Source organism: Lineus longissimus, chromosome 5 (genome assembly GCF_910592395.1).
Source record: "Lineus longissimus chromosome 5, tnLinLong1.2, whole genome shotgun sequence".
NCBI lineage: Eukaryota > Metazoa > Nemertea > Pilidiophora > Heteronemertea > Lineidae > Lineus > Lineus longissimus.
The window spans coordinates 2,478,730-2,502,180 of record NC_088312.1 but is presented as its reverse complement, the minus strand read 5'-3'; the positions used below and the strand labels follow the sequence as shown (position 1 = coordinate 2,502,180).

The 23,451-nt window shown below is 41.0% G+C and overlaps 1 protein-coding gene across 9 annotated transcripts; it reads left to right on the top strand.

Moving 5' to 3' along the window:
* Positions 1-2,063: 2,063 nt before the first annotated feature.
* LOC135488790 (uncharacterized) lies at positions 2,064-23,443 on the top strand. Of its 9 annotated transcripts, none has more exons than XM_064773646.1 (16): positions 2,064-2,196; positions 4,522-4,843; positions 5,058-5,232; positions 12,367-13,166; positions 13,700-13,873; positions 14,220-14,382; positions 16,002-16,177; positions 16,412-16,655; positions 16,796-16,912; positions 17,109-17,267; positions 18,340-18,552; positions 19,954-20,136; positions 20,327-20,447; positions 20,683-20,867; positions 21,108-21,153; positions 21,387-23,443. In XM_064773646.1, exons 2-16 carry the CDS (start codon positions 4,634-4,636, stop codon positions 21,442-21,444), a joined length of 3,024 nt encoding a protein of 1,007 aa, XP_064629716.1. In that variant the 5' UTR covers positions 2,064-2,196; positions 4,522-4,633; the 3' UTR covers positions 21,445-23,443. The 9 variants fall into 9 exon arrangements, with proteins under 9 accessions (XP_064629716.1, XP_064629717.1, XP_064629718.1 ...); XM_064773647.1 differs by lacking the exon at positions 2,064-2,196 and adding an exon at positions 2,750-2,851; XM_064773645.1 differs by lacking the exon at positions 2,064-2,196 and adding an exon at positions 3,725-4,126.
* Positions 23,444-23,451: the final 8 nt, after the last annotated feature.

Below are 23,451 nucleotides of genomic sequence, written 5' to 3'. Positions count from 1 at the left end.
TTTCTCAGGTACCTGTACGGCAGTGGCGTGCGTTTTTTTCATTAAAACGACCTCGCACGACCGGCACCGGCACATATCGTCGGTGATGATGGAGAGAGCGGTAGCCGGTACATATTCAGCACAGTACGGTTCACCAGCAGTTCAATGTGCTCATGACGTGCGAGAGCAAATCTCACGGGTGGGGTGGAAATCTGCCATATTGCTGACATCATCGGCGCCAACAACTGTTTCTTTTGACCCTGCCAGAGTCTTTCAAAACAATTTATTGATTGACTCTGACCCTGCTGACCACGATTTTTAAAAAGTTTTTAAAAAAAGCCATTTAAACGTTAAATCAACTGCAAACATACTCTTTTATATCACTGAGGTATATGGATACGATATGGTGAAAAAATCTGTACAACTATCGAAATATACGATTACTTGGAACTATTTCGGCTAATCACTCTGCCACCTGCGCGACCTTGTTACGATTGCGGCGCTCTTTTGCATGTCGCATATAAGATGCGAATAAAATCCCCTCACAGCATGAAAGCCTTGACGGTTCAGCGCTCAGAGTGTTTGACTGTGGAGCGGCTGGTCACGGGTTCGACTCCCGGTGAATCTGAGATTGTTCTTTTTTTTCTTCTTCCTTATCTTGTTATCTTATCATCCATATACAGATGTCAAGTTTTTTTCCATCATTATCATACCCCGCACCCAAGCTTTTCAAACTGCATCACATACTGATTCCGGGCGTTCTAGTAATACCGAGGATGGTTCGAATCGGCAGCTGGTATTTTTGAGGCTACATTGGGGCAAAGAAGTATTAGTGTCGGGCCGTGACTTTTCCAATCAGAATTAGTGAAACGGTATCCTGAGCTTCAGGGTTTTATACTCATTCGTCATATCGAGAGGCGGAGGATATTGAAAACCACTGGTGCCTGGATGGTTTAAGAGGTACGCCGGTCGTTGACGTGTATTTACTGTTGGTCCAATCATAATTTTGGTTCCTACTTCTAACGCCAATCGAACCCAATTGTCAGTCACGCGCTCGAGCGCTATACAATTGGTGCGTGTATAAATTTTCCCAATCGCTACATGTTCCTTCAGGCTATGTGTCCACTTGGTTTATCATATGAGAACACATGAACTATGAGGTAGATGTATTTCAATCAATGCAAATCAGAATAAAACGGCAAGTTTTCTCAGGTACCTGTACGGCAGTGGCGTGCGTCTTTTTCATTAAAACGACCTCGCACGACCGGCACCGGCACATATCGTCGGTGATGATGGAGAGAGCGGTAGCCGGTACATATTCAGCACAGTACGGTTCACCAGCAGTTCAATGTGCTCATGACGTGCGAGAGCAAATCTCACGGGTGGGGTGGAAATCTGCCATATTGCTGACATCATCGGCGCCAACAACTGTTTCTTTTGACCCTGCCAGAGTCTTTCAAAACAATTTATTGATTGACTCTGACCCTGCTGACCACGATTTTTAAAAAGTTTTTAAAAAAAGCCATTTAAACGTTAAATCAACTGCAAACATACTCTTTTATATCACTGAGGTATATGGATACGATATGGTGAGAAAAATCTGTACAACTATCGAAATATACGATTACTTGGAACTATTTCGGCTAATCACTCTGCCACCTGCGCGACCTTGTTACGATTGCGGCGCTCTTTTGCATATCGCATATAACATGCGAATAAAATCCCCTCACAGCATGAAAGCCTTGACGGTTCAGCGCTCAGAGTGTTTGACTGTGGAGCGGCTGGTCATGGGATCGACTCCCGGCGAATCTGAGATAGTTCTTTTTTTTCTTCTTCCTTATCTTGTTGTCTTATCATCCATGTACAGATGTCATTTTTTTCCATCATTTTCATACCCCGCACCCAAGCTTTTCAAACTGCATCACATACTGATTCCGGGCGTTCCAGTAATACCGAGGATGGTTCGAATCGGCAGCTGAACGGAATTCCACGCCGTGACGTCATTTGTACCGATGAACTGCCATGTTTTATTTCCCCCACAGAATTGGTGGACATTGGAACTCTAGGGAAATTGCCAACAACTATGTAAACATTGGCACATTTTATGGTGACACATGTTCACGTCAAAACACTCGATTGCGCAGTTCTGCCATTGTAAATGTTTCTAATAACAGAGTGAACGGAACAAAAAAGGCCCACTGAACAAACTGAATGCCTGTGAGTCTTATCCTTTTTGTAGTTTTATTCCGAACGTCTTTTCTCTTCAGAGTTTTTTAATTCATTTAGGCGTAGAGGCTATCTACTACAGCATGTTCCAGAAAAAAAAGCCTATGGAAAACCATGTCAGCTGCATGGGAAAACTGACTTGTGGTGAGGAGATTCGTCAGGTTGCCCGTCACTGCTGTAGGTTCTAAATAGATGTAATTATATATGATATACGTTCCATTAAATGATTAATACATGGGTAATACAGCTACAGGGTGTTACAACGCTAGGTTCTAACACCCTGTATTGTATAGTACCGTACTAAACTTGGTGCTTATGATTGAATCCAATGCTAATGGACTTAGCATTTCAAAAAGATAACTCTTAGTCTATTCTCCTTGACTGACTCCTGGTTGCCTAGCAACTGATAAGCATTGATAGATCAAGGTGTGTTAATGTCACTATTGACTTTACAATGTAATGATTGTGATGATGACACAAGGAAACCAATGAGATTTGCATTGGCTCTGCCTGAGGTGTGCATCGCAATAATTCTGTTGGTTCTGGAGGATTGTGGCGAAGGACTGCCTCATGAGCTCCTTTGGTGTGGTTCTCACTTCAAAATTTGTTTTCCCTTCTACAGTGTTATATCATAGTGATTAGCAGAGTAAGTGTATTGCCAATCAGTCTCCTCTTTTTTTCATTTTTCAGGCATTTCAGTTAGCCCAATACCCAATGATTTTAATGGCTGGTTAAAACCAATAATGGCCGTTGCCTTGGTCTTGTAAGGTCTGTATGCATGCATTTGAAAAAGGTGGTCAATATCTCTTTATTGCTAAATGATGTTAGCGCCAGAATTTGATGCGTCTGTCAGTTTTTCTACTAGGTGTGTGAACAACTTGCATGCATAAATCATACACTTGTGACAGTGCCGTTTGTCATGTTAGTTAGCTCATGTTGAGGTTTTCTGACAGTCGGTCGCCTGACTACTTGTGAAAGGTAGGGAACTGTGCTAATTTCACTTTTATTGCAATCTTTGTAAATTGTTGTGGTGTTATTTAATTGCCACCATAATTATTGTTGCAAGTTGTTAGGCACTTTAGAAGTGTATATTGCTTTGTAACGTCCACACACAGATGACTGTGGTCACTCATAATAATTCCTGTGGAGGAAGGACAACCCAAACCTGTGCCAGTAACAGTCACGATGGCGTGCACTCAAATAATCCCTGAATTCATTATAATGAGGACAATTTTAAGCTGGATGACCTGTCAAGGCAATCCCCAAACAGAGTTGGCAGAGAATACACTCAGAAGATAATAAAACGCAGAAACATTGCCAAAAAGCTGGATCAGTGTCTCGGAGGGATTGTGAGACAATATAAAAACGTCTTTTATTCAGTATGAATGTGGTTATATTTCTGTAGGCCTTCTTCACAATACAATAGAGGAAAATACTTCCTATTTCTTGTGTTGCTTGTCTTGAGGGAGGAGTTCATTGGCCCGGTTCATGTGTAAGTAGTGTCGTGACTTCTATTTTTTTCTGTTATTTCCACTTTGATTGATGATATCATTTGACATGTTTGATCTCAAAACTCACGGGTCGCAGACTTGTGCCTAAAGCCATCACACATGGTGGGTAGAGACCATTTATGTCTAATCATGACCTCAAATGGGTTAATGATGTCAGGAACTGCTCTGATTCATAAGTGGGCTACTTAGCTCGATGTTGTACAGGATTCTGATGTATAGTATGGTATTATATAGCCATATGACGCGACACTGGCGAATGTTTGTATGCGATTATGCTGCCTATATCTCACAACAGGAAACTGGTCGATTTATGTTGATCTAGTCTCCCGGTCAGAAGTTGAAGGTCGGAGATCTTCCTTTTGCATGACAGGCTCCTGTGGTTGTTACTTTTTGAACAGTCCGATTTTGTGGTTTGTTTCTGGTCATCTTTCTGCATGACTTGCATGTTTTTCAGCTTGTCTTTTAATTGTCTTCACACGCCTGTTGCCCAGTGGATAAGGTACAGCCTCATGTACAACATATTGCATCTTGTTTGCCAATTGAATTCAATTGGTGGTCATTGACATTGTTGTACAAAGTGAATTCACTTTCTTGCCAGGCCAATCCAAGATAGGGCGCCTCAAAATATGTTCGGCTCGACAATAAGTGTATTGTTAAAATGCAGGTGTGTTCGAGCTAGTTCTGGTTCGTGCTAGTCCTATTCTGATACCTCCATTTCCTTGGGAACAGATGGCCATGTGAACCATCCTTGTTGTTATATTTCCTGGGCCACTTTTAAATCAAAGCCTTCCTTTATATTTTCCAGCATCATGTAAATCAGCATCAGGCAAAGTCCATCCGATGATATCGACTTGATCAAACAATGAAACAAGAACACATTTACCAGTACCAGTAAGCGCATCAAAGATTCTATAGCCATGGCTTTGGTAGCCACCCCCATGATTGGCCCAGAGCTCATCGCCCCTAGTATGCCTGCGCCTAGACAGCTCATTCTTCCACCCTCAATGCCTGTGATACAAGATGTCCATGAAGAGAAAACCAAGACTGACTCCGTGGTCAAATTCAGATGGAACAGGACCTACCTTACACATTCCAAAGAAGTATTGTTAGAAGGAGATTTCCTTGAGGTGAGTAGAATTGAGGGAGCCAATGGTACATCAGAAAAGCATTTAATGTCATAGACCCTAAAAACGTGCTGTCAATCAAGTTTTTTGAACCGTGTGAGGCAACAGCTGAGGGTGTCAGAGGCAATGGCTGTTGATATTTACACTGGCAGGGCTACGACCGTTCGGTTAGATATCCTTGCACACCAATGGTCACAAACCCACTTCCTTCTTTCAGGGTAAGCCACTGCCCCTCCGGTGGAATGACAGATTAGAGCTCTACGAATCTGAGCAAACAAAAGTGCCATGTGATCACCATATTTGTCTGTTGAGAATCAATGGCGACCTCCTGCTTCTCGACTCATTCGAAGTCAACTGTTACACGTTTGAGGTCAACTTGTCACTAAGGGAGGGTAAGTTTAGGTTTTGCTTTTGTTAGGAGGGGTGCTGGGCGTGTCTGCCAGGCCAGCATTTTAGTTCAGAGATCCTATGTAAAGGGCACTGAGTGCATTGATATGCAAGTGTACAAAGTTAAAAGAAGTGCCACTGTACAATATTTGATTGATTCCAGAACTCTTGTCAGATTTCCAGGTGGAATTCAGTTTGTTCCTGCCATAAAATCCAGGTGGTGCTGTCTACGATAGCTCGGTTAAAAGTCAAATTTGTAAATGACAAGCCAACACCCTGACATTTGATCTTTGGTAGCAAATATTGAGTTAGAAAACAAAAGATATTGGGTAGGCCTGTTTATTTACCTCAAGGCTGTGCTATTTCAAAGAATTGGATGTTTTCCTTTTGTGCCAGGACAACAAGATTTCACGTATTATGTTTTCTTTGCATAAATAAATCAGAGAGTACATGTATTTGCAGATTTATTGAATAGAGAAAATATGGAATCCAATTACAATTTGTTTGAAAAGCTTGGAGAACTTCTTGATAATAGGTGGAGTCACTGATGATATTTTTCATCGGGGATGTGTTCGGTGGTCAAATCGGGGAAAGATCCCACAACCCGATGAAAATGATATCCTTGTGTGTGTTTCCATTGCCATTGGAGCACCTTCCAGTCATTTTGCCAGTATCCACAGTGCCCCGCGTGCTTTTGAATCAGATAAAATGCCCACTTTCCTTTGACAATGTCTAAATTGGAAGCAAAGCACGCTTAGAATGCAATCTCCAGCATGTGATCATGGTTGCCAGAAGAGAGGTACAAGACCCCTCTTGGAGTGTTGGCATGACCATCAATCATCTCACATGTGAGGTTTTTATATAATTTTCATATTTGTCATAATTTGTTCATGTCCTATTCTAGTGCCAACAAAGACCCTCCAGACATGCTTATCATGATATCGTTGACAAAGGCCTGTTTCACCCTCCATTGACTTTTGCAATTTGTAGCAAACAATTGGTCTTGTGGCGCATCTTTGCCTAAATGACCTCCAAAACTAGAATTCAACAAGATTGAAACTCCTTCGTAGTTGATCCGTGGGGTATTTGATATGGTTGAGCTGATTTAGGAGTATCAGGGGCGGGAAGTGGGAGGAATTGATTTTGGTTTAGGTAGGTAGGTAGGCCAACCTGAATTCGAGTAGTTGCGGGCCGCATCTTATGAATCCCATGAGCTGGGCCCATGAATAAAGGGGACAACTCAAAAAATCATAATCAAAAGTTTTATTTGCTCGATTAACCTATAAAATATTATGCATAACATGTACCATATCATTGAAATTTTACAGCCTTAAGAAAACTTGAACAGATATTTGATTGACTTTATCAGCCACACACAGTCGTGCTATCACAAGTTTGTACACATACTATTGATTTGCATATCTTAAGGCTCGCCCAAGGGTTAACGCTAAACCTCAGAGCTCAGGTACACAATTTGTGTCACCTGTGTAAAGACAGTGATTAGTCCATTGTCCCCTATTGTCATTTTGATGGGGACGTGGTTGAATGCATGGCAGTTTAGAGCTTGGCAGTGTGCATGTGTATTGAACATGCACCACGCATGTTTAACAGGCTAAAACATTCATGGTATCAGGAATACCGGATTTAGGATAAGTGACTCTTGCAGGTGAGAATCTAGTATGCTGATTTTTCTCGTTTTGAGATTTTGGTTGCAAGGTATAGGTTCTTTATTTGGTGTGGCATAGTCGTCGCTTATTGACGACCGTTATTGGTGTATGGTAGTTTGTATTGATGAGAGACAGTTTACAATAGTCTTCTGCATCCAATGGACCCCACCGGTGGACCTGTCTGTTACACACTGTGCACCATTGGTACCAGACAGCACTGGTGGACTTTTGGAAATATGACTGTTTTATTGAAAATTACTGTCGTACCTTTGAGAGTATTGGTCCTGATCTTGTGACCCACGGATATGCAAACTAATAGCAGCCATGTCAAGTCAAGGTTTAAGCTCCGTCGTTTTAAAAACAGCAGGAGTTAGTTTAAAGGAAACCATCCCTGGCCTGGTGCACCCAAGTATACCTTTGGAAGTGTAGCAAAAGTAGTCAATGCTCAATTTGGTGCTCAAACATCCATGTAAAAACTGTGACAGGACAGTTGACACTCTTTGTCTGTCTTCCTCGGTCGATTTGGGCTGGATTTCTTGGCCTTTCATGTCTTATGTGAACTATTGCGGAAGCCCGCCAAGGACCTCCTCTGATCTGAAGATGAGAGAGAACTGAAATCAGTGCCCTGCACAAGCGTGATCCAACAGATCTGAGCAGGCGCTTCAGATCTGACCAGCCTCTTCAGAAAGAGCAGGCACTGCTTGGTCCACCCTTTAGCCTACTGGCACAGCGAAAGAGACCTTATAGATGTAAAGACCATGTATAGATGGTTTCATGATGTCATTTCTTTGACCATGTCATAGCTTTCAATCAGATTTATGCGGCCTCGATATTTTGTCAAATCGGTAGAGTGCTGTACTTTTGATAGGCCTTTGACTATCCAACATGTTATAGTGATATTCACCTGTCATTGATATTGCAAACATTTATGCTTTAATCCACTTGGCCAGACACTTTTCATCTACTGTATGGGATGTTTTGATCAAAGCCATTTTGGGCTTGTTTAAGAAACTGTCATTTTGGGCGTCTGTCATCTATTGACAATGACAAGTGACAGATGTCTTCAATAAGTTGACTAGACTTGCTTGTCGGAGATGAGATATATACAGATTGACTTTGTAGATTTGTTGTCAGATGACTTGCTTTATGATCTTGAATGAATGGATATAGGCCAAAATGTATGATGTTAAAGTTTTGATCAATCATACTAAGGTAGGTAAGACATGTTATTCTTGCCAGTGCCTTTTCCTACAAGTTGGCTATGTAGCTTCTGACAGGGGCTATATGTAGTCCAGCCCTGAATAATATGATAGTGTGATGCAAACTGTCACTTTGACTCGTACTGATTAGTGTTGACCTTGAGGTGAGGTCAAGCCCTAGTGGGAAAACTTGCCAAAGTTCCAGTTTTCCATATATAGATATCGACAAATTTGTCGCTTTACACACAGCTTACGAGGGCACACTTTGGAAAACAAACATACAAATGGGATTTTACCCATACTGGTCAATCTGTCCAATTTGTTCAGATTGCTGAATAGTATTTGGCAAATTGTGTTTGTAGATTGTAAAATTCCTCTCCGGCTTACTGGATGGAGCAGTTCCTTGAATATTTATGGGATTCCTGGGTCGGAATCCACCAAGTGGGGTTCCTGAAGGTCCTCTCACTTAAAAAATGAAGGAGTTTTGACCACAGGATGAAGAAGCTGCAGGTGATGATGTTGATGAAGATGATGATTAACAAAATATTGGTCATTTAGTCTTCCTTTACAATTTCTCCAATGCTCCTAAAAGTTTCCTGTTAGAAAAGTTGACCAACTGCCACCCATCGGTGCTGTGTGAGGCAAAACTGCTCGAACTTAAAACTTCAACCACCCCTGCTTTCTCACACTGCCTGATTTCAATTGTTTTTAATTATAGGGGGATCACTACACATATTTTATATGCAGTATTTAATTTTTGGTGACAAAGCTGAAAGAGACAACCTCAGAGACCAAGGCCGCTTTAGATCTATTAATAAATAAACTGGCTGCTTATCAAAATTTACTGTTGACGAAGCACTAAAAAAGCATTCCCATTCTTTGTTGGCTTTGCATAATTTAACAGTTTTTTCGTTAATCCCTGTACATTCGAAGTGCCGTGTACTGTACTGGTTTAGTGTAACGATACTTCAAGCGTTGAATTTTACCGTATCAATATCAAGGTAATTGACAAGCACGATACAAGGTGCAATCATACGCTATATTGTGGCGTTGCTATGTTGTTCACAGCGATGTCATAATCTGGTGGTATTGTCTTAGTGAGTTCGTCCAATGTTCTGGAACAATATATGCACCCTTGTGTAACCTCTGTAAACAATACAACTCTGGGAATATTACTAGGACTTATTATTCTTTATTGGATATTGAGCTGTGCATATTCAGGCTTGTAGAGCTTAGGCATTAGGCTAAATCAATCAGTATTTGAATATTGAGTTTTGCCAGCTGATATTCTATATGTGGTGTTTGGCTTATATCGGAGCAGGCCCTTTATTATACATTTGCGGGTGGTTGGAGGGATTTGACGCTAAATGGCTGGGGTAATAGCAGCAGTGGCAACCCTCAGTAAGGCTATTGTGGACCAAATAAACCCTCAAACGCCAGAAACTTTGACAGCTTTTCGACAAGGAGCGGAAGAAAATCTCCGTACGGTGTGTACAGGTGTTGGAGGTGAGACCGAAAAAAACACATTGAAAACAGACAAAGTTTCAAGAGCTTTGGATAATACACAAAGTTTTGATCCTGTAAGCCAACCACAGCAAAGGGACGAGTTTGGAGTAGAGGTAGAAGAGTGTGAAATCGTGCAGAACACAGTAACGGAACTCCACTTTGCTCAACTTGGAAATTTCGATACGGGGGACAATTTACAGGAGTCTGCCTATTTCTCACTCATAGCGGATCAGGATTGTGATGACAACTGTTGCAGTGCTGGCACTGAATCATCCGCTTTGAACAATTCACTGGAAACAAAACCTATCATGGATAACTTAAAGTCAATTGGGCTGCAGGAAGGACTATCCTATTCACGCGACAGTCTCGACCATGATAGCTTGGATGAATCAAATTCACGCGACAGTCTTCTAGATTCTCGAGACTATCTTGCGCATTCAAGGGACAGCCTGGATCGTTCTTTCGATTCTCTTGAGCAAGATGTAGTAGGGGACAGCAAAGCAGAGGATCCAACAAAACATGAAAACCCATTCAGTTCTTCTCAACGCGTGTCAGAGGTCTTCCCAGAAGATGAGTGTGGAACATCTTTTGGTCATGTCATTCCAGAAATAATCATACCAGACTTGGAGGAGGTGACGTGTTCCCAAGCGGATTTTTCTTTTATGTTGAACAGTAGGTTCCATTCCTCAACCCCTGTGAGCATGAATAAGCCCACCACTGGCACCGAACCTGCCCCTGCTGAGAAATTGAAAAACTTCCATGACCTGGTGTCCGTTCTTCAGGATATGCATCTCGACAACTCTGAGGAAGAAATAGTTGCACTCACGAATGAAATGACAGAGTCTGAACATTTGGATTTTGCAGAGTCTGTCCCCGAGATAGAAGCTAGTGTCACTGCTGTGGAAATAACCCAAGACAAAAAACTAAGAAGTGTGCAAGATATTGTTGATGCCTTGCATAAATTTGAAGAGAAAAACCAAACTCCTGTTGGACCAGAGGAGGCCAAAACCAATTCCTCTAATTTCGATATTTGCGCTTTTCGTGATCGGGAGTCTGGGGATACCAGCAAGTGGAACAGTGTCAGGGAACTAGTCAATTCTTTGCATTCTTTAATGGACGATGATGCAGATGAAGAACCAACTTCTTCTGACGAGACAGAGTCCGTGGAATCACAACCTTGCTTTTCGAATTCGTTTTATTTGGCAAGGTTGCTGAGTCCGAGGCGGAAAGAGATCTCAAATGAGGCCAAGGAGCAGAGTCTGAAAGATTTAGCCGCGATCCTCAAAAAGCAAGATACAGATGTTTTACATTTTCCAAGCCGGAATTCTGATGAGCTTCATCTTCAAGAAATCGAAGACGAAGTTCAGGCATGTGAGATTAAAGAAGTGGAATCTGGAGCAATGTTTCCAAATTTCGAAGCTCTCAACTCCTTGGAAGTTTTACAGCCTAAGCCATCTTTCGATGATAGTCAGAATATTGATGGCAAGGTCAATGATAGTATCTTAGCTGAGTCGAATGAATGTGGTAAGTTGTAGCGTACAGCTTATGTCATAAGTAACATGGAGCCATCCATAGTAGATACCCACAAGGGCATTTATATGTTTAAGGTTCATAAAGTTGTGTCTCCTCTCGCCTCAAATATTGCTTTCAAGAGGCCTAAGACTTCAGGACCCTCATGATATGTCTGCTCTGACATTCTTGATATCAAAACTAAGCCATAAAGCACTGATTTTCATTTAACCAGACTATTTACATATTATGTAACAAAACCAATCGTAAGACACTTATTTGGCAAGTTGGCCTCGTGGACATGCTGGCTTTTCGACTAACCAGGGTTGGGCCAGCTAATCCTTTGTCAATACTTTAATCTCAAATAATGTCATTAAATCACTGTAAAAGTGAAGCCTGTCTATACATGTGGATGATTTTGTCATACTTTCATAGAAAATAATGGTTTACAGCTGTGATTTATTTGTGGACTATATTTCTCCTTTGTCTGATCTCACGATTTCTGACTCAGACAAAGGGATTGAATTCTTCTGCTCGACAAAGTAAACGTGTTCTTGTTTTTATGTCCATATGATGATGGAGTGAGCTATCCAGGCCATCAGATTGTTTGCGGAATAAACTTCAGTCCACAACCTGGAAATAATTTCAACAAAAAAATATCATTTGATCCTCTCAAACTAGTGGTCTTAAAGAAACAGAGAGCTTTTTATTGACCCCTCATTACCTGATTTGTTTTGCAAACACATTGTAGCTATAACATGTTTATGTACTCCTAACCTTCCCATTAGCGCCTGGTTCTAGTGTTAGCCTTTTGAAGTAATCTGATTGGACGCATTCACCTGTTGTCCCGCAGGGTCTTGGTACAATGTTGTTGGACTTGAAGCGATAAACTGGCTGGTTAATTAAATTCTTTACATGCACTTGGGAGGTTTAGCTGTCCATTAAATGGTCACTATTTGCTATCGTTCAACAGGGAAGTTGAGAGTTTTATCTAATTTTGGCTGGTGGGTCTCTTACTGTGTGCATCTTTGTGATTTTGGCATTCGAACTAATACGTTTTCTTTACAACTACAGCTTTTCTCTTTGAATTGCGATTGCTGGATTCGAATTTGTAGCAGGAAGATGTACTTTTTTTTCATGCTGAGCGGTCAACATGGCTGAGATTGCAGACAATCATTGCAAAGTGCAAAATCTCTGAGACACTGGCTAAGTCTGCTTCGGTTTTCTTAATGGATTGTTGCATTGTCTTTACTTTCAGAATTTGACGTTACCCCTGAGCCAGAGTGCATAGAAAACATCGCGGACAGCATCCAAGCGAAGGCCTCCAGCCTCTCTATCAGTTCTGCACACAGCAACATCAGCATGGAGGACCTGGATGAGAGCCGGGATGACGAAATGACCCACAGCGCAGGGAGTGGCAGTATCAAATTATCGGGACGTTACAAAGACCTCGTGCAGAAACAAATGCGCATGAGTGGCAACGAGTCGGATAGTTCAGAACGGAGTATGTCACAGCATGTCAATGGAAAGTACGAGGAGGTAGGATATAGCACAATGAGTGTCACTAGCACTAGTAGATTAAAAAGTAGTTTTAGAGGCCAGAGTGATGGTATGCTTCATGCTAGTAGCAAAGGTATTAGTCTAAGCCAAGATGCTGATCGATTGAGTACCAGTTCGTATAACCGTCCACCAAGTCGTCGGAGCAATTTCAGTGATACCAAAACGGACAGCAGGCTGAGTAACTATTCGAAATCAAGTGAACAAGAACTCAATAGCTATTTTGAGAACTCGCGGAAAACTACACTGATGTCTGTTCGGCCGAGTCTACCAGTTTGGGGGACCTCAGATCGCCCTAGCAGTACGAACAGCATGCTGTCAGCAACACAGCAATTTCCGCCGATTGATCATAGAAGTTTGACGCCTGAAATGCACCACACCTCACAACCGAGTATAATGTCACCATTACGGACAATGCGTGCTGCTCCAGTGTCGTCAGGGAATTCATCGAGGACTGTGACTCCTGTCGTAGCATATGATCCATTCGAACATAACTCAGGGGTATGTAGGACAACCGTCGTATTTTCAGTGGTGGTGGTGGACGTTGTCTTTTTCTGTCTTATTTTGTCTGTCTTTGGCCTAAATTTCTTGAAATTGAGGGAACCTGATCAGAACACCTGGTCAGATCCCCGTTCAAACTTTTGCAAAAGAATTGACTTGTTGCGATGAGAATACTCTTAATGACCGAGTCTGGTACACCTGTCATTGCGAGTATACTCGTACAATGTAGTCTCAACACAGTATCTTTTTGTATTTTAACACTTTACTAGTCTTTGACTCTCCATTTCTCGCTTTCTCGCTTTCTTCAGACTAACAAATATGTTCTGGAACAGTAACCTAACTATTGTCTTTTGTAATGTTGTAATACAGTCATTGTGGTGTTGTACAGAATGATATGAAATTCCAAGTGTAAAAAAAACAAAAATAAGACGAATGGTCTTTTGATATCTTCACTGTCCCTATCGCTGGAGGAAAGTAGAAACACTATAATTCATTTGAAGATATCAACATTGGTGTCTGTTTATTTTCTGCAGGCTTCGCGATACCATGAGTTGGAGGAAACGCTATTATCGCAGAAACATACACTCGATGATAAAGAGTCTGAGATCCGGAGTCTCCACAGTGATGTATCGGATCTGAGGTCGGAGAATAGGATGTTGAATAACCAGCTGAGGGATATGGAGAGACGTCAGGAGGTCAATCACAACGTAAGTTCTTCTTTTTTTGTGCAGCATGATGGTTTAAGCCATCTAAAGGGCAAAGGAGCTTCACCAAGTGATGGTTTAAGCCATCTAAAGGGCAAAGGAGCTTCACCAAGTGAAACATGTCAAGGTGTTTTTGCCTGTGGTCCTAGAGTTTCGAGGTTTGGGCTTGTCAACTTATTTGTTTGTCATCTTAGTAAAATCACCGATGATTTTTACTGTCTCATCAAAATTCTGCCCGATGCTAGTTCACTAAATCAGCAATGAACTCACAGCTTAGATTTAATGTTTCAGTCACAATCGGAGAATAGAATACAAATGCTTAAACCGTGTTCCAAATTCTACTTCACAGGGCGATGACAGTTACAACAGACTGCTGGCAGAGAAAGAAAACCTGGCCACGGAGCTGTACAAGATGAGGAACCAGAGGAATCTGAATGGTCAGAGGAACAGGGACAGCGTGTCTATCGATTGCTACGATCCTGACAACCCAGAAGTTCTAAAGGAAAAACTGGGTGAGACTGAGATTTAACTCAATTCATTAAGTAATAATGCTTGTTTTACTGCACTTTCTTCACTCAGAAGTAGAAGACTAAAAACGCTTTTGGAATATTCAGTCTGCTTCTAAATGCACAGTACTTAATCCTGTCATACATAAGTAGCTTAATAGACTCAGCATAGACATAACACACCTGGGATGTACAGGAGTGATGCATTGTCACCCATTAGAAAAGCTCAGCAGGGTTGGCGCTACTGAAATTTCATTTGATTCATTTTCATTGAGAGTTCTGTATCACGTTGTGGATCCAATTTGAGCAGCGGGACTCCTTATTGAAAGTGCGGGATGAATGAGAGCGTTCTGAAAGGAAACTTGATGGCATGTTGGTGTGTCTGCGTTTGCATGTTTTGGGTCATGGGCAAGCTTTTGACAACTCACAAAAACATATTTGACGAAAAAAACATATTTGGTGGAACTTGGCATGGTGTACTATGTGACTATATCTATGCGTTAATTTTATGCATGATAATGAGATTCTTCCAAGGGAAAGTCTGTTTCATGGTTGATTGGGTCTATCAAGATCTGGCATTAATGGAACCATATTGCCCAGTGCACTTGCCGAGCGCTTGAATGCAAAATGCCTCGGGCTTTGAAATTAAGCTGCTAATATTGGACAAAAGACTTTACACATAAATGTGCAAACATTTATGGAACTGATCACTTGATAGACCAAGTATAAAGCATACATGGTTTGTGTTCTCATATAAAACCAATATTGGTGAGCTATTCTTCTCAGCTCAGGTACAGACATGCCAGGGTAGTTTGGTTATTTTGTTGGCCATATGAGGTCAGTACTGTTCGAACTGCTTGGTTACTGCACATAAACAATATGGCCGAAAGGGGAGTGAATACAATAGAAATATCTGTGCAGTGTATGTCGTGTATGGATTTTGTATTTTATACGGATAGTGTGTGAAGACTCGGTGTGCAATTTTAATCGAGAACTGAATCATTGATCAGCTTGCTGTCTGAATTTCATATTTGACAGGTAAGCATATCCAGTAGTCTGGCGGTTGTAGTCCTTCATGAATTTGTGGATTATGTTGTATTTTGTGGCATCTTTCCATAAGTTTTGGTACAAGAATTTGGTTACATGCTGGCATTGGCAGTCGGCCTATTTCTGTTGTTGGCAGCTGCTGTGACTCCATACCAAACTGTAAACCTTCTGTAATCTCTACCATACCATAAATATATATAACTGCATGTTTTGCTGTACTGTTATGCCAATTTATGCGGTTATAATCCCAGGTCACAGTAATTTAAATTGCTTGGTTGCAGGGTGCCTAAAGACCACCGCAACTACAGTTTTAACACATTCCCTCTACAGTACAACGCTACTGCAATCCGCCACTACTGCAAAATGAGATGCGAGAAGATAGGCCATCACCATTAGCTTAATTCCCTTATTGAGAAGATAGGCCATCACCATTAGCTTAATTCCCTTATTGAGAAGATAGGCCATCACTATTAGCTTAATTCCCTTATTAAGAAGATAGGCCATCACCATTAGCTTAATTCCCTTATTGAGAAGATAGGCCATCACCATTAGCTTAATTCCCTTATTGAAAATTTCAGCTGATCTTCAAAGTCAAGTCCAAGATTTACAAGAAGCCAGTGAGTCGGCATCATCAGAGCTGAATCGGGCAGAACGGCGAATTAACGAACTCGTACAAGACAATGAGAATCTCCAGACACTAGGCGGTGTTAGTGTTGAGGACATCCAGGCAGAGAATCAGTATCTCAGACAACAGGTGAGGCTAAACTATCATCACTATCACCAAGTGTAGATTGGAGATCATCATCATCATCATTGGCAACTTCATCTGCCTTTGCCGAACTTATTTCTAATATCAGCAGGGGCAACTTCATCTGCCTTTGCCATACTTATTTCTAATATCAGCAGGGGCAATTAGATGTTAGATTCATATTTACCAGTCAGTAACACCTCCCTTGGTGATGATCCTTAGACACTGTCCTCCTTCCAGGTTGAGAGACTGAACGAACGTAACAGCAAACTACTGAACGATTCGGACACAAGGGGACGTGACGAAATGCAAGCTATGAGGTCAGACGTACGCACACTCCGTGATCGCAATCAGCAAGTCAATGAAGACAATATGCGCCTACGGGAAGAGTTGCGTGATCTTCGGCAAAGGAGTGATGAAAGTCTTAGAAAACTTCGCCGTAGTGCACCGTCACCAAAATTTCATGATACAACGACAGGTTCAGGTGAGTGAAATCTATATTGAATATATTTTCATAAGTTTCTCTTTATCTTCTTAGCATTGGCCTATTTCTGAATCTAATTGACTAATTGACAGCACCTGTCAATTACCTGTCCTATTTCAATCATTCTTTCCTCGTCACAGGTGGCTACAGAAGTGGTCATGACGACACAAGTGGACGGTATAGAGGCGGTTTGGATGACTTTGTTCCCGGATACTCGGGCCACACATCGCCACCAAGGTCTTCTTCAAAAATATCAGGTAAGAAATGTCGTCATAGAAATTCATTTTATCTAAATATATGAGCCTAGATTCCAAGTTTAGATTCAGTTTTATTCATTATATTTATTTACTTTAGTTATCAAATCAATTGATAGACTCGCATGTTTTACCATATATTCATCATGTTTCACTTCATCACGCTTTCACTGTCGTCTGCTATCTCTCCCTTCTACAGACCAGATGTCCCCGACAGACGAACCCAAAAACTATTCCACTTTGCACACATACTCACCGCCAACCAAGGACTACCACAAAAGTATCACGCCAAAATACTCCCCGCCAATGCGGGCTGATCACAGCATTGGCAAAACGTATTGTCGGAAAGATTGCGATGGTAAGGTTGCAAGAGTTGTATTGATAAAACCATTGAATAATAACGTGGTAATCGGAACTATTCTTTTATGGTTATGGCAAAAGTTCAATATGTACTTCAAACATCTCCCAAATATACTTCTATATGTCAATGGTTGTGGTAACATCTTTGTCTGTCCTTATAACAAAGGAACTTTTTCAATATCCAACTATGTGCAATTTTGATGAAAAGATTTCTTACGAATTCAACTTCCTACTTATTGAGGTTGATTTTGCTTTGAAATGTGAAAAAATACCCGGCCTGAAAAACCCCAGATTTGCTTAAAGTCATATTTCCTGCTGCTCATGTCACCAACATTTCACGTCATCTGCATGGTTGTTGTTATATACTTTGTTTGCAGTAGCTATCCTGCTTGATTAATCGTTTTCTTCTCTCCCTTTCACCATCATACCCTTGAACGCTAATCTACTGGTACAGGGCCATATTTAGTGGGGAGGGGGGTGCCCCATGTCTCCATAACACCATGTTCTTCATGTAGATTTGGGTCATCTGCCCCCCCCCCCCCAAACCAAAATACTTAATACGGCTCTGTGGTACCTCTGCAATCCTTGTAGATCTAATGATTGTAGTGGACCATATTGGAAGTGGTGTACGTAGAATTGATTTTAACTAACTGAAATCCCAGCACTAGTATTACAATAATGATATGTAAAAGTAAAGTTTGGTTGTTTTAGTGTCAACCCTCAATGGGGCAGCCACATTTGGCTAATGAGATGTATTGTACGCGCCGGTCACCGATCCAAAGGTTGACCGCACTCAACGTTGCTTAACTTCCACTCTGGGGCCAACGCGCCAACCACTGGGCCATAAAGGAATTCCCTCATGGCCGGCGGGTTAAGCCGTGCCATATACCTGGGGGTACTATACATGAGACACTCTTTACTTCAATTCAAAACTCCTGTCTCCAGTGCCTGAATGTTGTAAGAAGTAATTAAACCAGTATATTAGGTTTACTTGGGTATGATGGCGAAACCTTCATCCCAATAATGTTGTTTTTATAATATGTCCCTCTCGCATTTCCTTGGCGTTACAGACGAACATGAACAGTACAACCCCATGCTGACCGACCGCAGCGATTCCACGGCCTATCTGACATCCAGCATGCATACAAAAGATTATATAGACAATGAATTATCTGATAATGAAGTAGAACTGTCTGATCAATATCTGCGACGAACGCGGTCTAAGTCCCCAAGGCCGTCGGATGGGTTTAAGTCGTCACCATCGAGTAATTCCAGGCACAAAGGTGTGTGGTCATAATGAGAAAACGGACCATTCGTTTAGTTCTTTGTCATCTTATGGAAATGTAACAGGTTATTTCTACTGTAAAACATGAAATCTTTGGAAGCATTTTATCTTCGCAAATGCACTGTCAAAACACATATGTGACCCACCACGACAAAATGAGTCGCATGTCGCACAGAAGATGAGCCTAAAATGACACCAGGACATAATAGAAGAAATTGATATGCTCCGATTTTACAAAAGGCAGACAATGGTGAAATGAACAACCAGTCTGTCTCAACCTGTCAAGCTCAGAGCGACATGCGACCTGTTTTGTCATGGCGGGTCACATATCTAAAAGGTTTTCAACTTTCAACTTTAATCTATCAGTCATTAAATTACAATCCCAAATGCACACCGGTAGTTCTAAACGAATGGTCCTACTCTATGCACAATTAAGTTTAGAAATAGAAACCACAATTGAACCCTAAATCCCAGGACTAAATCTGGTGTTATCTCATGAGAATGCCACGTAGCACTCTCTAATTTAGAAAATGACTGTCTCATGACTTGAACTTCCCTTCTCCTGTAACCTTCTGGTTTCGCGATGTATTGATGTGACTTATTATTCAATACATCATGGTAACAGCAAAGTTTAACAACATCTAACTACGTGTATATTCAATTCATATAGTAACTCGAAGGTGGTGGATCTAACCAGTCTGAGGATTGGTCCAATTGCATCATCAGATTCTGTTGTCAAATATCATTGGTTTGAGTAACTTCGATGTGTTGTTACTGGATCAATTCCGCTGAATTTGATCTTTCTAGAAAAAAGACCTCCTTCCCTTCCAACATGTCATATGATTGCCATCCAATCCAACCTGAAACAATCGATTAAAGATTCAGTATTTCATGCTTAAAAACTCCCCTCCGCAGCTCAACTTGAGACATTTTCTGTTGCACCTGCACATCACCTAGCATACCAATGTTTTAATACACACACTGCCTCCTCCTCATATCACTGTTACATTGTACTCGATATTGTAAACTGTTGCATGATAAACATACTGCAGTTTTAACCTTTTTTTTTGCTGAAAATGAACCAACATCACCAAAAACTGCTGTCCCAAATTTTTTTTGATTTTGAAGTACAAAAATTTTTTTCACTGTTTTTTTCCCTCAAAATGAACCAACATCACCAAAAACTGCAGTCCCAAAATTTTATCTGATTTTTAAAATTTTGAAAAATTTTCAACTGACTTAGTGATGAAAAAATTTCGAAGTACAAACATTTTTGCAATGGGGTGCAGTTTCTGTGAGTATTGGGTCAGCAACATCTGAAATGAGCAAAACTGAAGTTATCAGAAATTTTCCAAGTTTGTTTACCTCATGTATTCAGTAAACCTGACCACTTTTTCAGCCTCTCCTAGTTACTATGTCGATGATGTTTCTCCATCAAGGAAGCATCGTTATTCTAATCACTTCGATGACGATACCAGTTCGACCTCGTCCATCTTGAGTGAGGTTGAGCGTGAGCTGATGCTGATAAGTGGAGGATCATCGTCACGGAGGCACAACCGATCACGATCGTTTGAACCCAAAAGTAAGTTGTCATTTGATGTCTTTCAATGATGAATTGAGTAAGAAATAGAACCAAAAACCAAATCCTGGCCCAGTTTTGAAAGAAAATTGTCTTGAAACTGACCTGCCCATAGGGTGTGAATCATTTAATGCAGAGATAGGTGAGTTCAGCGTGATGCTAATTGCTAATGCCTTATCCTATTATCTTCCAGAATCGAGAGGCTCCGCTTCTGATCGAGATGCCCGTGTCCTGTCACCAGCTGGGTTCCGCAGCTGTACCCCTCCACCCACCGTCACACAAGCAAATAAGGCTGCCCTTGGTTTTCCCACAAAGTATGTATGATTAGTCTTTTTCACTATCATACCAAGGATCATACATGTGCTTTGTTTAAAGATATTCAGTAGGGATAAGAACTTGTTGTAAATGTTTACTAAGCAAGTACATGTATAGTGTCAAAGGAAAATAAAGAAGAAAAGAGTGATACTGAGTAAATCGAAAATACATGTATAACTTAACACGCCCATTAGTCTCTGAGATGTGCGTTAAAATTCTCTTTTTCAATTTCAGGAAAAGTATTTTGAGTACGACCGGCAAGCGTCCATTTGCCCCAAGGTCGCCTGGAGACATACCAATCGGTGCTGTAGTAAAGTTTTCACGGCAAAACGGCAAGATTAGCAAAGGGTTGGTGCGGTACATTGGTCATCTGCCGGGAAGGCACGACACTTATCTGGGTTTAGAACTGGAAAATGAAGGTGAGTACATATGACAGTTGGCTCTGCCTCGACGAGTTGTATCTCGAGGGTAGTAAGTTTTGAGAAAACCAACACATAAACTCTCCCCTGACCATTCTGTATTGATTTACTGATCGCGTTTCTGAAAAGTTGTTAAAAGGGATGTAGTGTGCCCCCACTGGTATTAAGTCAGCTGATGAAGTTGTTGGCTGATGTCTTAAAATCTACATACCGAGATTCAATGTGGTGTGTCTTTTTCAGCTGGTAAACATGATGGAATGTACAACAATGAAAGATATTTCACATGGTGAGTCAATCTCTGTGTTCATTTGAGGTGCAATAATGATTAATTAAGTGCCATACCCTCTCTGGCATCAACAAACAATCAACATGAGTCGAACTGTGACAACTTATATATGCGTAAGAAAAGGAAAAAAGGCAGTTTATCTAACTTTATCAGAACAAAGCTCTGTATCTCCACTGTGGACCTCTGTGTCAAGCACCCCACCTTATTGTGATTATCTTTCTGTCTTCTTTCAGTAAACCAAACAAAGGTGTGTTTGTGGTCTTCAATAAGATCGTCATGTGCTGGGCTTGAGGAGGCGGCCATGTTTGAACAGGCTATTAGAACAGTAAGAAAGAATATAGGTGCAGTTTTGATAACATATTGGATTCAGAGTCTAAAGCAAACGTGGTGGCACAGCGGTTAGAGTGCTGGACTCCTGACTGAAAGGTTGCGGGTTCGAATCCCTTCACTTAGTTCTTCCCCTTTAGAGTTCGAAGGCTAAGTGAGTACTTGGGAGCTGCTACTTAGCTTCCCCGGAAGATTGTGTGATGACAAAGCAAGGACCTGTCCTATGAAAAGCGCTGTGTACAAATCGAACTTCAGGAGTCGCAGTTCTGCTGTGTTAAGGAATAGTCCTGAGAGAACCCTGGAGACTTCAGCATTCAGAACCTGTTCCTGTTCGTTTCAAAGCCTGTTGGGATGAGCACCCCTATGGATATAGATATTACAGTCGTTGTTGTACAAATCTTACTGATCTTGGCTCAGTTCTCGATGGCTTGTAAACAGTATTGTATATATATTTATTACAACCCCCCAGGATTAAATCAGATAGAACATTAGTCTTTAAAGCTTAGCTGGACAAAGTGCTACATTGAATGGGCCTGGTGGATGGTGTGAGAGGTTATGAAGGAAGTTTGCTGCTGAGTTCTGGACATGTCTTTAGGGTTGTATTGTCGTTTGTCTGTTTGCTAAGAAGTTGTTTAGCAGGTGTAGTAGACTACTACACAGAGACTAGAAATTTTATGAATGTTTTACATTTGTCTATTTAGATCAATTACAAAATACTTATGTGATAGTTTTACGAAAGTCACAGTATGAAGGTCCATTACTTATTTTACGGACACATTTTTGTGTGTACTAGTTTTATAATTTATCGTAGATGTTGTGAATTGGCCAATGAAGCCAGAGTGGAACAAGAAACCAGCCGTCCCATATTTTGTAACAGCGTCTCTTCAAGAGGGTGTTGGCTGCTCTAATGTCTTGATGCTAAATCATTTTACAGTGTTTCCCGAAAACTATGCTTTGAATAGTGATTTTAATTCTTGTGTCGATTTTGGCATGTCGAGAACATTTGTAATGCCTCCAAGTGGTGATGTGATAATGTTAAAAGAGATTAATATTCGAATGTCTGATTATGCTTTTAATTTAGGTGCTATTGAAGCAAATCAGATTTGTTCAAGAAAAGTTTTGGGCTCTGTCTTGGCATTAACTTTAACTTGACCCATCATACATCTCCTTCAGTTTGAGCCCATCGAACTGAAACACCAAGTTGGCAGTTCACGCTTACATGTATTTGACGACAAACTTCTTTTGAACAACTGGGCCACGGGTACCAAGTTGTATTATGTTACGATGTGCATTCCCCTCGCAGATATTTTCATGCATGAATAAACCTTCCTAATAAAATTTCCAATAACATTCCTATACTGCATTTACTGCATATTTATTCCGAATAAAGTAGAACCCCTCTATTAAGGACACCCTTGGGACTGACAAGTGCTGTCCTTAATAGAGAGGTGTCCTGATTTGAGAGGTCAAATTGAATGGAAACAACCAGTTTGGGACCAAAACCGGTGTCCTTAATAGAGAGGTGTCCGCTAAGAGAGGTTCTACTGTAATAGATTTCAGTTTAAATCTCATCATGATCTTGTTTCAGATATTTAGAAGATGAGTAAAAATATACAGTAGAACCTCTCTATTAAGGACACCCTCGGGACTGACAAATGTTGTCCTTAATAGAGAGGTGTCCTGATTAGAGAGGTCAAATTGAATGGAAACAGCCAATTTGGGACCAAAACTATTGTCCTTAATAGAGAGGTTGTCCTTGATAGAGAGGTGTCCGCTTAGGGAGGTTCCACTGTACTTCAAAACTTGCTTTTTTGACAGAATGTCCAACTTGAGTTCATTCCACTGGGAGTAGCTATAGCTCTGTAGGTTATGATTCCTGGAGTCAAATTACGCCATGTCTCTGCTGCAGTGCTGGTGAATGTACGAGCTGTGTGTAGGAATAAAAAAATATTTGTATATGTCAGACTTTGT

What these genes read in the sequence shown, in the direction of transcription:
- LOC135488790 (XM_064773646.1), top strand. Translation starts at nt 4,634, where the DNA reads ATGGCTTTGGTAGCCACCCCCATGATTGGCCCAGAGCTCATCGCCCCT. An exon ending in TAGAAGGAGATTTCCTTGAG is followed by an intron (nt 4,844 to 5,057) that starts GTGAGTAGAATT and finishes TCCTTCTTTCAG; the next exon opens with GGTAAGCCACTGCCCCTCCG. An exon ending in GAGTAATTCCAGGCACAAAG is followed by an intron (nt 18,553 to 19,953) that starts GTGTGTGGTCAT and finishes CCACTTTTTCAG; the next exon opens with CCTCTCCTAGTTACTATGTC.